Below are 14,591 nucleotides of genomic sequence, written 5' to 3'. Positions count from 1 at the left end.
TCTCGCTCACCTCACCTTCATTCCTCCCTCTCTCCTCGTCTACCTTTTTGATGATTAGTGGCATATATCCAGCGCCAGAGCCCGGATTATCTTGTCCAAAAGAGGGAGGGGTGCGCGCAAGGTGATTTGGAGAGTTAATTCTGGCTGTAATATTCCCCGATATTCCCTAATGTTCTGACTGGAAGCGGGAACAATCTCCGAGGGAGAGCGGTTGTCAAAGCTGAGCTGGTGTTGTACAAAGGCAGAATGGATCATTAAGGGCAAAGCCGATGTTCGTTTCGATTCGACAAACTTCAAATTCTGCCATGAACCCTGCTGATGTCTTGGATTTGGATTTTACATTTGGTTCCATATCTTTGCGTTTTTGTCCTTTTGCCTTCTCTTGCTCTCAGTTGTTTTTTGTTTTTTGTTTTTTTACCCTTGTGAATATTGCAATTACAATGTGGACATATTAAATCAGTGGTTCTTAACCTTGGGTTCAGTCGAACCCAAGGGGCTCGGTGAGTCGACATGTGGCTGTTGTTATGGTATGCCGTGTGATTTCTTTATTATTGCAATCACTTCATACTACGTCGAGCCAAAAGTCGAGAAAGTAAAACTTGTAATAGCTGCCCTTAATCAATACAAAATGAATGACAACTGCAGTAAAGGAATGCTTACAAGCATAACATAATAAAAAAAAAAAAAAAAAAAAAATCAATTTCAACATCAATATCATATATATATATTTTTTAGGAATTATGCTTTCATACATTTCTTAAAAATGCAAGCAGTCTAAAGTAGTCGCGTTTCTGAAAAATCTGAAAAATAATCATTATTAGCAGTAAAGCTTTTTTAATATCCCCAAATGAATTTTCTATCAATGAAGTGTCACAAATATCAGTCTGTCTAAAATTGGAGCCAATTCAAAGAAAGCCCAGAATTAGTCAAATTATTATTCATGTCTTTCACACGCAGATAATAAAATAAAATAAATTGTTGGTCAGTATAATAAATGATACCAGCAAATCACGGGTACATATTATACATATTTTATTGTAAAGAACATTTTGGGTTGAATTCCTCTGAAATTAATCTCATACTTCTTGATTTCCAAGGCATCTACTTAAAGGTCAATTACATGTGTCAGAGAGAGACCAAGAGAGAGTTTTTTTGTTGTTGTTTTTTTTTATAATGTATTTCAATGTTGGATGGCCACACCTGCACTCAAACCCCGTCTCCTTTATCTCCCCTCATGCATCCACTCTGCCTTTCATCATCTCATTTTTTTTTTATTTTTTTTTTTTGCCGAATGCGCATTTGGAAAAAAACAGTGTTTAAACACCATCATGATGGCTGTTGTGAATATGACTCCTTCATTAGGCTCCCAATCTTTTTTTATTGACTTTGAGAAGACGAATTGTCCGCCGGTGGAACAAAATCAAATCAAATCAAAGGGTTTGAAATAGTAAATGGTACACTACAGTGGCTTATAGAGGAAATCTATATTACAAATTGCCTCGGTGCACAGTAGCTGAACTTCAGATAGCTCTGTCCATTATGTAATATGCAGGGAAAAAAACCAACTGAAATAACTTGAAACTGAGATTAAAAAATTGACAAAATAAAAAAAAAAAAAAAAATGCACACAAACGCTTGACGCTGCCGCTCGGCATGGTTCCATTTTGGATACGGTGTAAGTAAACATGAGGTACGTTCTCTGCCTCTTGCTTCAAACACGTCAGCATTTTCTCTTCTCAGTCAGCCACACGCAAACATGTCATTAGTGTGGTCACCTCAACTTTTTTGGGGGGGTCTTAATGATTATTTACTGGAACAATTTCAAATGGTAAAAAGTTGATAAACATGTCTTTAACCGCCTTCCAAAAACTTTGACGTTATTGATGTGAGCAGTCATGTTGATGTTGCTGTACAATTAGACATTTAATCGCACTAGGGAAGCTAGAGGAAAGGAGCGCAGTGATTAAAAAAAAATGAATCAAAAATAAGCAAGAAGCCAAGCGTATTTGCAATATGCACACGAAATGTTCCAATAGCCTGCTTTTGTGTCGTGGACAACTGATTAATGGAGTTTGCGCCTTCACTTCAAAAAGTCCAAAACTTTCCAACACACTTCAACTTCCAATCTTTTCACACTTTTCACCCAAAAAGTTAAGTCTACTTTTTAATAGCTTTACGTGGCTCTTTTGGTTTGAGTATAAATGTTGCCCACTAAACACGATCAACTGCATCTATGGACTGCCATGCAACAAGGATTTTTAAATTCAACATGTTGAGATTGCCTTGGCAGTGTACCATAAATTAGTGAAATATATCTGATTTAGGCAAAACGTACTTGCCTAAAATGAAATTTGGTTGTGAACTTAAACCCATTACCATGACACCCCGAGTCGCTAGTGGTGTCACCATTTTAACCGGCATAACTACGATGTGGCCCCTGATGAAAAAGTTGAACAAACACTTGATCTAGACCAGTGGTGTCCAAACTACGGCCCGGGGGCCATTTGCGGCCCGCCGTCCATTTTTTTTGTGGCCCGCGACATATGCTAAAAATGGCATTTGACTCAGTTCAAATAAAATAAAAACTAAAATGTTTGGAGATGGTCAAAGTAAGAAAAGAGGGTGGTGCTATTAAAGATTATTTTACTTAACTAAAACTAAAATTCAAAAAAACAATTTCGTTAATGAAATAAAATAAAAACAAAAATGCTTTTTAAAGAACGAAAACTGAAATTACATTTTATGTTTACAAAACTAACGAAAACTAAAATTATAGCAAAAGTGTCCTTCGTTTTAGTCTTTGGTGTGATTTTTAGTCGATTTATTTTGATATTAACCGGAATAATGACGTTTGAAAGTATGTCACACAGAAGTGACGTCATCTAGCAGCAGCCAATAGAAAAGCACCAAAAGATGACGTCGCTCTCATGGTGTTTTTTTAAATATTGTGCACAAGTAATACACATTAAAAAAATCAAATAAAATACTAATACTGAAACTAAGTAAAAACTAAACTAAAACTAAGCATTTATTAAAGAACTAAAACCAATAAAAACGAGCAGAACCAGTGAAAACTCATAAAAACGAACTAAAATGAAAAATTCCAAAACTAATAACCCTACTGCCATATTACAAATAAATTGGTTTATATACTGTAGCATTTTTCTAAATATGCAAAAGCACAAATCAATTATTTGTACAATTTTTAGGACTAAACACAATTTTTTCTCTTCATGACATGATGTGGCCCTTGCGTCCTTTCTGAGTTTCTGTATGAGGCCCTCAAATGAAAAAGTTTGGTCACTCCTGATCTAGACCTTTTCCTACTTATTTTGTGGCAACATCGGGAAAAACCCCCCCAAAAAAACACAAAAATCCGTCGCATGGAGATGCTTTGTTTGACTTTTGAGGCATATTTTTTCCAGAACAGTTTGGTTTAATGTCCCAATTGAATCATTTCTGTGGCTTTTAACATTCAAGGTTGCACTGTAATTAATTTGGGGAGCCATTTTCATTGTGTTGCTTCTAAAAGAAAGCCACATTAGATCACTTTCAGCGGGTGACTGCTTTTTGCAGTAATGAAAAGGCTTTTCTTTTAATGTGACGCTTGCAGTCAAACTGGAATGAATAACAGCTAACCTTGATTCATGATTTCCTTATTCACAATTTCTTCATTAAACGTTCAGTGAAGTTCAAAACCTTTCATCACAAAAACACATCATGTTAACAAACTTAAGCCACTTAACATCAATTTACTGTATTACAGTAATATTTTTCTCTCGCCCTCATTATGGGCTCTCCGAGCACCTCTCAGCAAATATACTTTCAGCGAATTATTTATGTATTTTTAGTTAGTTGGATGAAATACTACAAAAATAAACTTGAATGGCAGGCTGCAATAGTTTCATTGGAGTGGGAAAATATGAACAAAAATGCAGTGTCTTTACTGACACAAAGCTAGAAGGACAAATCTTTAGAGGAAAAAAAAAAAAGGCTTCCCAGGGACACTTTTCAGACTTGAATAAAAGTTGGAATATTAAAAATTAACAGTGAAAAACACATGCATGCATGCATCAAGGCACACATAATAACCAACACTACATCCATCACGGTTAATTAGTTACACGTTAAGACAATTCTTCTCCTGTATGTGTCATATTTGTCCATTTTCGTGACGTGCGTGCGGGTGCATGTGCCCGTATTTGTTTCAAAGTGGTGCTGTGACAAATAATATTTTCACGACCACAAATTAAGACAAATTTCATTAGAATCTGAACAACTTTGGAAGGAGGACGTCAATTTCATGGAACAAAAACATAGTTAGACTCGCTCAAGTGGATGAGAATATTTTACAAGTCCAATGGTCGAGTCCGAGATAAGTCTGAGACAACAAAAAAAAAACGTGTTGAGCCTGGCCTTCAATACTAAAGATGTGGAAGTCCTGCCGCACACCGATCGACGCTGCTGAACACGACTCAACTGTCGTATTCCGCAACAAATTTTCACGAGCAACTGACAGTTGGCCGATTTTTCTGCTGTGATCCGTAAATTTGAAATGCACGTGAACGGTGCTTTAACTACGGAATTGCGGCGTGTCGTACCAATACAGTGTAAAGCGTGTATATACAGATATATTGTGTTTTAAAATACTTGACTAATTTCATATGTACCGATGACCAAAAAAAGCTAAGCTTTGATTGATTTGGTCCAATTCCAGTTACCGCAATGGCAGCATGTCATACTCAAATTTGCCATTTGGCAAAATAGCCATGTTTATGAAGGCATTATCACAAAATCTAAACTGTTTTTGTTGTTTTACACAAGAGCACTATTGTTTTCAATAAGATCTCAATCAGAATGAGCTTGTGTTTATGCACCACCTTTCTTATTACGGGATTCTTTTTTTTTTTTTTTCCCTGCACATGATCTCTAATTGGTTTTGAATAAGATCTGTAGAAGCCTCTTCCCGCCAGTTTAAAAAAAAAAAGAAAGAAAGAAAAAAACCATTAGATTAAAAAAAACATTAAAGAAAAATAGTACAAATTTAAAGAATATAAAAAAAAAAACGTTTGCCAAAATGGGGTTTTGACACTAAAAAAATAAATAAATAAAAAAATAAAAATAAATGAATTAATCAAAAAAAAATCATTTATTTATTTTTGCTGTCGGGAATGTGTTGGTACAAATATCAGACCAAAAAGATGAAATCAAATAAAAATGAAATTGGTTGAGATAACTAAGAATAAAGGTTATATTAGTAAGTCCTTGTCAGTAGCTGAAAAGTGTATCCATCCATTTTCCAAAAAATGGTCCCCAATAGGGTTGCAATAGAGCTGACTTTGTACAAGAGTTGGGGTACACCCTGTACTAGGGGCCAGTCAATCACTGGTCACATAAAGATAATCAACCATTCAAATGACATTTGATATGTATGCGCAATTGTAGATTCGTGAATGCACCAAACATGCATGATTTTGGAACAAGGATTTATTCATGCCAAACGAACCAAGGGTGAAAAAAAAATACCATTTATATTTGGTCAGCATACTTCTTTCAATAGTCGTCGTATTACTGAGCCACATCTCAGCACATAACAAACCGTGTTACTGAGTTAAATGGCACCTGAACCGGACAAAAGATTGCGGCTGTTTTGCAATGAAATGTTGGTGGTGGGACAAACTTCTCCTGAACCCTGGCCAAGTTGCATCCCAGCAGGCGGGACTCAAGTCGACAGGGAGCCTCGGTAATGGCGAGCGGCTGATAAACAAGTCGGAGAACGCGCGTAGGGGAGTGTGCGATGAAAGGAAAAGGCTGGGAAAAGGAGCGCGGCCGTACAAGCGGCAGCAGTCGACGATAATTAAAGAAGCCATCATCAGCATCATTAATATGCTAGATCGGCTGTGGTCCACTGACTAGTCTAATGGAGAACATGTCATCACCGTCGCCATTAGTGAGAGTAGGACACACACAAATACACGCGCTGGCAGACTTAATGTTGGGTCATGCCACGATTATCGCCATTAAGCCGAGAGCGGGAAGCCTCGTTCTCCGCTCGCCGTCCGATGCACATGTGAAGTGTGCAAACGCGCACGCACGCATCTGCAGATCTTTAATTCAGACCCTGTGAGTGATAAGTACGCATATCTAAGTGATGTCAGGCCTGTTGGGTCTTTTAATTAGACAGAATGAATGAATGTTTTATAAAAATGTGTTTAACAATAAATGTGTTCATTAATTTGATGCTCTGACGAGCAACCAGTTGAAAAGACTAACGGCTCGTGTTCGTCTCTGATGATGGCAACAACCGGGAGAAAATCACTTTTTACGTGTCCTCAATTCCACGTGAAGTTATTTTGTTTGGTCGCTTTGTCTTAGCAGCCTCTAAGGACGGCGAACCTTTGAGCAGTTTATATCCGACGTGTTTTGCATGCAAAGTTATAGTTTGTCCCTGCTCACTTTTCGATGGTCCCGATATGATATTTTATGAACAGTGTGCAGCGTAAGGTTGTCGTCAGAAGACACGCAATTGACACAATTATTTGTTATAAAATGAACGTTTCAACAATTACATTGCTCTTACTGATATTTTTCCAGAAAATGGTGTTCGCACTTCCAATTCTAGCAGTGTTGGGCAGTGGTGGACATAAAAAATAATTAGTTATACTTACAAATTACTTCTCCCAAAAAAAGTCATTTAAATAGCTTAGTTAATGCATTTGGATGAATGCTGTTTTCTTAAGATGGATCCCAGATACAATGAAAACAGCAGAGGCCCAAGAATGGAACCCTGTGGGACACCATACGTTCCGTTCCGTGCAAATTTCTATTGCATGGAACACAGGTCGCTTGGACGAACTGCCGTTTTTCATCCAACCGGGGCATTTTTACCGTTAAACTTAAAAGCTGTTGTTTCCATCATTGCTGTGATGTTCCACTTTGAGGTTTTCACTCTAATCATCGTGTGTCGATTGTTTGAACCAAATAAAAAGGTTTGCCTTGTGTGCCAGTCATATTCAAAAAATGATAAATACACTAGCTGTCTCCAAATCCATTAAAAAAAAAAAAAAAAACCCAGCAAGAAGCATTGACATCACCAGACTTGCTCGTAAAAGTGTCCCAAATGCATTTTGGTGCCCCTTTTAGCCCCTATCATCTGCTAAAATATTTGTGCAACAAAACCAATCTAAATGTTAAGCAGATTTGCGTCCTTCCACCCACCCCCGCCTGCAATCGCACCTCCTTTTGCCCCTTTTTACCGCTCCCTCCTTCTGCACACACACACTGGCGCATCATCTCACCGCCTCCCTTGACAATGGTGAAAACAGAGTGATGGTGTGTAATTTAGTCCTAATCACAACATCAAACTGGCTGCGGCGATTTACATCCCAGCATCGGCCCCAACTTAGTCAGACAGTCGGGAGGGAGGTCTTAATGTGAGACCGGAGTAATTACAGTCATTACAGCGCGTTAGCGCGTTCTGCCTGCCTGTGCGAAGCGGCGCACGCACGTCTGCTTTGTGAGTGTGGATATTGATTCATTTCATTGTTGATTTTTTGGTTTTGTTTTGTTTTTGTAAAAGAAAGTCTTTTACATCTCCGACATCACAATTTTCTAGTTTGAAGTTTCATCAGTAAAAGGTACACTAGTTGTTGTTGTTTTTTTTTTGGGTTTTTTTCTTTTAAATCCATAAACACTACATATATATATATATATATATATATATATATATATATATATGTATGTATGTATATGTGTGTGTTTTAAAAATATTTTATTTGCCAAATTTTGTGGTTCTGAATAAAAAAAAAGATAATTTTCCTCACATTTTGTTGTGCTGAATTAAAATATTATATATATATATATATATATATACGTATATACAAATTAGAAAGTATTCAGCATTTTTTTTTTCATGTGATACCAAAAATACATATGAATGAACATTTTCACTCTTTAGTGTATGGGCATGATGTCTTTTTTTGGGGGCGTGGGGGGCTGCTGTTCAAATCATGTTCTTTTCATGTTTGCAAGTTTTTGTGGCTAAAACATGTGGCATATCAAGGTGTTTTTGGGGCGATAATAGCAATGCGTCTCCAGAGTTTAGGCACCTAAAAGGTTCTGAGTGATAAGAATGAGAAAGTCAGCAGTTTTGCCGTCCCATCCCTGTTAACCCCACACAACATCCAGCGTCTTTCCACCTTCAGCACCGCCTCATACCTCAATACCTCATCGCGCTCTTTATGTGTGTCAGCAAATGCCACCTGTGTTATTTGTCACTATTACCCAATCTCCAAATCTTTTTTCTGGATTGCCTTGTTTTGGACATGCACTTCTATCATCATGTTCTGCATTCTTTTCTTTTTTTCTTTTTTTTTTTTACTTTATTTCCATGCATTTTATGTTGTTGGCATTTCAACAACATTATAACGCAATCTGTAAAATTATGCTCTTAGGGGTTGAAAATCCCCTGCAGGCACAATAAAGTGTTGTTGTTGTTCTTGCTCTTTATTGCAGGTGGACACGCTCCAGTCCGAGCTGGCGGCATCATGTTCCCACAACGACAGCCTTCGTCACGAGAGTCGGCTTGTCGTGACTAATCTCAAACGATGGATCACTGAGCAAGAGTATGAAAATACAACGCAATTACTCCATATATTTCATTGTGAAAGTTGTTTTGCGAGTTTATTTACCAAAGTGCAGTTGCGTTAGGGTGTCTGAGTAGATGCAAAGAATTTTACATTCTTCTTTCAGAATATCTAGTAAGAACCTTGCGCAGCATATGAAATCCCAAAATTGATTTCTGTTCAACATAACAGAAAAAAAGTGGGCTCGTATACCAAATTCACATTTGCATATTAATTTACGATTTAACCCCCGAATCCATATTAATGAGTTCCTAATTGTAATTTTACAAAAAAAAAACAAAAAAAAAAACAAGGTTGGTTGTCAATCAGTTCAGTTCCAACTGCCCGAAGCCGGCTGGGATAGGCTCCACCATCCCCACGACCCTTGTGAGGAGTAATTAAGAAAATGGATGGATGAATGTCATAGTCCAAACTCTAAAACATGAAAAATCCAATTTGACCATCAAGGTAAAAGAGGTGCATACTTTTTTTTTTTCTAACACGTTTTTTACATCATATGTTGTCGAAAGCATATTCACTTTATTTTATTTTTTTAAACATGCTGCAGTGTACAGGTTGCATGCAGGTTTTCATTTTTCATTTTTTTTACCCAGGATTTTTATTTTTTTTTTTAAAGTAAAAGTTTTAAATCCATCCTTGTACAAGCTAGCTCGTGCTAAGCTAACCCCTGTGATGGTTCGTCTCTCTGCATCCAAGTTAGCATACTTCTTTTGTGCTATGACAGCGTCAGAGGCCAACAGCGAAGTAACGACAACGGCTGTTGCTACACTGCCCGATGGACCTTTATTAACTGACTGCTTAAGAGTTTTACATAACCGTAATGCTCATTAGCCAGCTCAACATTTATTTTCCGCCCCACTTTTGTCTCTATGGGGCCGACAATTGACTAGAGACCAGCCCATGCACCTCTCAGCACACCTTGTACATGTAACTTTGCGTATGCCGGTGCTTACCAAAACATTCGTGCATTCGAATGTTGGTTCGTGCAAGTGCTGAAGTGATTCAGGTCGTCTGTTTTGACACACTCGTCCATGACAGTCTTTCTGTCACGCGTGCATCATCGTGATGACTCACACAGACGCGCGCGCGTTCCATATGCACAGACAGGGCGTGACATATTTGTCTTTTAAGAGATAAAAGTGGTCTCGTCAGACTCACGGTGCTGTCATGCCCCGCCCATGCTCCCACTGTGCTCGCACCATCCTAATCCGACACTATGTTTAGTTACAGCATACAAAATAGGTGTAATAAGTGTCCGTGTTTCTGTCCTGATGAAACAAGATAAGATAATTCAAATGAAATATAAAAATGGTGATGTCACAATAGTACAATTGGCATGAATGCCCTCCTGGTGGAGTATTAAATGATAACGCAAACCGAACATTTTACTGTGTTTGTGTGTCTATGTGTTGTTTCTCTGCCACGTATAACAAAAGTCTTTTGATGATAATGGCGTCTGTCAGCCCGAGTGCGTATTGTGTGCTTGAAGTGAGTGTCTGCATTTCCCTTTGGTTTGTCAGACGTCTTCAGGAGGCCAACGACACGCTGACGGCGGAGGTGAAACGACTGAAAGAAGCGACGGCAGGGCAGGAGAAAGAGTTGGGAAGCGGCAAGGTGACATGACAGGGCAGAAAAGATGATCGATAGATATTTTGTTTTAAAATCATTTTGCATTCTTTTGAAGGCCCAACTGAAGGATGTCCGTGCACTCCAAGATCAGAAAATGTAAGTCAGTGTGTCAATTCATTCTTACACTGATTGATACAGTTAAATACACATTTTTTTTTTTTTTTCATGGCTCAGAACAGCCTCGTTGAGCTTTTAATTAAATTTTAGCATCGCTTTTCCAAACCGCTAATTTCCTCACCGGACAAAATTTTGCCCTTATAATGCCTTATTATTTTCGCAATGTAAAATAGAAAAAAAAACATTGAATTTGATATTGTATTCATGTTGTATTTTATCAAAAGTCCAAATCACAACTGAATGTGCTGACAAGATCGCACGCATTGTTTATTTGAGCTATGAGTGCACAAATAATTAGAATGGACAAAAAAGGGACCCGCATGGAATGAGACACTTTAAACTTATCAAAGCAGATTTATCAAACACTGTTTAAGTCAGCAACATTTAGCCAGCTAACATTGGACTTCCTCTTTGCGCTCTTATTTCAAACCAATTAACACCACTTCCGGCGCACTCATTAGCGGACTGATGCCAACCTCACAATTTATTTATTTATTTATTTAGCTACTCTCACTGATACTCTGCACATGCGCAAATTATGTGAAATAAATTCATGCAAAAACGTCACACAAATGCATGCAAATTAGTCACAAGTTATATTTAGGGATGTACAAGTACTGATGTCATGTTTTGGTATTGGGACGAAGTATTTCAAGGTATTGGTATTCACAAAAGCAGCTGACAGTAATTTTGACCGCAGTTTTACGATCAGGAACTCAAAATGAGAAATTAGAAGAATAGAAAAATGTCATTAATTACATGCATTTTTAAGGAATAATGCTATATTGTGATAATTCTTCCTTTAAAATTACCTGTCATTGTTTTTTGTTTTGTTTTTTGTTGGGGGGGGGGGGGGGGTTACATATTAAAAGCACTAGTGGTATCGATACTTGTACGTACTGGCAAGGTGTAATATAATTGCAGGTGTGCTGTTTCTCGTTGGTGCTAAATTATTTTGGCTATATATCATGAAATGGCCTGCTTGGACGTCATGTTAAAGTGAATTGTGAATGTGTAATTGTGATGACTTTATTTGATCATTTTGAAACCAATTTCCCCCAACAAAAATTCTGGCAGGGAGACATTCTTTGGTTTCATATTCATCAAAAACCATTCTTGCTTCACAATGCAATTGATGACTCCCTGTTTGTTGCAGCGGCTGCCAAAAAAAGAAAACAGTTTTTAATTTGCTAATGAACTGCTCTAAACTTTGCTGCTTGGTGCCAACAAGCCCTTTGACACAAATTTGCAGCCGCCACCCACTTTGAGCATGCACATTTCCCACCATGCCTGATTGCAACATGGCATCCTGGCCCGACGCTGGCGCTGACGACAATAACGGCAGGAGTGGCTGCCAGGCTGTGAATGAAACGCCCCCGCGGGCTTTGCCACCCGTGCGCGCGCGTGGCGCCGCTCCTCCAATCGCAATATGTGATTCACGCTGGGCCTTTAACAATGATTACGCTCCAATCAAGGGCCCATCCTCTTCTACTTGCCACCCCCGTTGGCTGTCAAATAGCGTTCATCAATATATTTATGATGTTCATTAAGGCAATGAGAATGAATGTGGCACAGATGGGAGCAAGATGGAAGTGAGGAAGGAGCGTGTGCGTGTGCGCGCTGGTGTTCGTGGGGGCACCTGCCTGAAGCGCAACTCCTCGTACCCCTACTTCGACCCCTAATTAACAAAAATCGCATCCGCACCCTGTCGTACAGCCCCCCCCCCCTTCCCCTTAATGAACCACCAGGCTGTGTTTCCAAAACGGATCAGATTTGTTTTGACTGGCGTAAGTTGTCGGCACTATTCAAAGCTGTCAGTCATTTTAATGATATCATTAAGAGGCCGCGACAGGAAGATGAATCGCTTTTCTTTGTCTTTGGCTCGTAATTGCCAAAGAGAAGGCGGTTCATATGGATGGAGGCATGAGAGGGGTTTGATTGAACGAATATAATAACATGGAAAGAGATTAAAAAAAAAAAAAAATCAGTGAATGAAAACTTCCTCTATAGTGCCTCCTCATCCTTTGTTCTGATGAATCCTAATTGATTTCATTTCATTATCGTAACCCTCTGTACCTCCCCACCCCAAATGTCACATGTATGAAAAGCGTCCATCTATAAGGCAACAGATATGTCATGTTATTTGCATGGCAGCCATATGCATTCCTTGGATAAATCTTATTACTGGTAGCGACGGGGGACATCACGGTGCCTCTATCACTGACAGCAATCGGCCAAATGTGACATTTTTTTCATTAGAAGGGCCTTTAATAAAGCAATGCGTGATGATTGCATGGCCTGTGCTTTTCGAGCGGCTGTGGCACCGCCGCTTCTGTCACCTGTGGCATTTGCCACCAACACTCACGGGTGAGGGAGTCATTAAGGTTTTTGTGAACAAAATTTGAATGCTGGTCAGACTGGCTAACGCTTAGGGGAGAGCGGGGTAAGTAGTGCCAATTTGTTCTGTTGTTTTGGGGGATTACAGGAATGTCTCCAACTAAAATATGTTCATATTAGAGGTGCCAGTCGATTCAAATTTTTTAAACTTAGTTAATCGCATGACTTCAATAATTAACTCATGATTAATCGCAAATTAATCGCACATTTGTATCTTAAAATATATGTATTTTTTTTTTTTAGAATTTTTCACACTCTTAACATAAATGTGGGAAAAGCTGACAAATTTTTAACATCAAATAACTTGTGAAATTCTGCACATTTTAAAAACTGTAAAATGCAACTTGACCCCAGTCCCCGCAACTAGATGCATTATTATTTCATTTATTACTGCTAAATTGCGTTATATAGTGACTCCTTTTCATGACTTTGTGCAATTTTATTTTGTCAAGTTCTCGGATTTGTGCATTGATTGTAAAACGACGCCGCTTTCCTAAAAGCCAGAGGCTCCGCCGCAAGCGAGCCAAGAGCGCGACCGCGTGTTCTACTTGCGAGCTATTTTCTGGAGTTGCTGAATAAAATACGGCTCACGTTTAAAGATCAAGTGGCTGTGGTCACTCCAACTGACGAGACCGCGTCCGTTCAGCTCTCACGGGTTTCTGAGAGTGCCCTTGGACACCTCTTGGAGAGCTGGAGCAACCTAGCTCGTTGCTAACGGCTAAAGCAGGGAACCGGCGCTAGTGCTACACGTGGATCTTCCATGCCACTCAACGAGTGGGTTAAGAAAACACGACAGATTTTTTTTTTTTTACGTTCTGCAATTAGCCCTACAAAATTTTCCATTAGTAGAGAAAACATTTACCAAGTTTTAAGTTATTTACTGCTCTTTCTTCTATTGTGTGAGCACACAATCCGTATTTGTCTTCAAATCTATTCATGTGTATTTTTTTTTTTAGCTCTAAAGTAAGTTGCCAGTTTCAGCTGCATCAATTATGTAGCTTTTAATTAAATAAAATGATACATAATTAAATCATTGAGCACGTTTGGCATTTTCTCATGTCACCTCAAAGCAAAAAAAAAAACCCGTTGCAAATTGATATGCAGGCGACGATGGCAGGCGAGGTTGTTGATGATTTGCTGCCGGGACCACCGGCTCAGCGGCTGTGACACAAGCCATCAGGGGGAAGCGCTCATCATGCTAACGATGTGCTTCCAATTAAGAGCACTCTGTGATCACAGCGGAGGATTTGTGTCAACAGAGAAGCGATGTGGCAGAGATAAGGGAGAGTCGAGCCTTGCGTGAAATATGCCGCCGCGCGAGAGCAGTAAATAACAAAGATGCGAGGGAGACGCCGGCGAGTTTATTGCTTAGTTTAGAGAATATGGCGGCTAGGCGTTGACACTAATGACTGTAATTATATACACGCTGATTGGGTTAAGCGGCTAATCACACACATCCACGTTTGCGTTGAAATGCAGCGGCAGATGTTTACACGGGCGTTTGGCCAACATCCTCACATGAATCTCACACGCTTGACGCATCATCTGCTCAACGCCACGTTAGCAACTGGGAAGGCCTTTGGATCATATGTTGGGTTTGTGTTTGCACATCTGCACAGTCTGCCATGATGGAAACCAACGGACGACATTTTGGAGAGGCAATTTAACAGATCAAAGTCAATGTGTGCAATTCTGCTGGTGGCTGTTGGGCGTGCGATAATTATGGTGTGAAATTAAAAGATCTGCAAGGGTCAGTTGCAATTATTTTCCATTTTATGAATGTCATTTGCAGAAAATGTGGTT

At 39.0% G+C, this 14,591-nt stretch overlaps 1 protein-coding gene across 4 annotated transcripts in view; it reads left to right on the top strand.

Annotated features, from left to right (window-relative positions):
* LOC144009098 (uncharacterized) overlaps window positions 1-14,591 on the top strand; it is a 268,151-nt gene that overhangs the window by 69,376 nt on the left and 184,184 nt on the right. For all 4 annotated transcript variants that reach the window (XM_077508606.1, XM_077508605.1, XM_077508607.1 and 1 more), the window contains 3 exons: window positions 8,515-8,624; window positions 10,166-10,259; window positions 10,330-10,370. In XM_077508606.1, coding sequence (XP_077364732.1) covers window positions 8,515-8,624; window positions 10,166-10,259; window positions 10,330-10,370 — 245 coding nt within the window. The remainder of the gene's footprint in view (window positions 1-8,514; window positions 8,625-10,165; window positions 10,260-10,329; window positions 10,371-14,591) is intronic.

This window comes from Festucalex cinctus, chromosome 20, assembly GCF_051991245.1.
Source record: "Festucalex cinctus isolate MCC-2025b chromosome 20, RoL_Fcin_1.0, whole genome shotgun sequence".
Lineage (NCBI taxonomy): Eukaryota > Metazoa > Chordata > Actinopteri > Syngnathiformes > Syngnathidae > Festucalex > Festucalex cinctus.
This window is presented reverse-complemented; position numbering and strand designations above follow the sequence as displayed.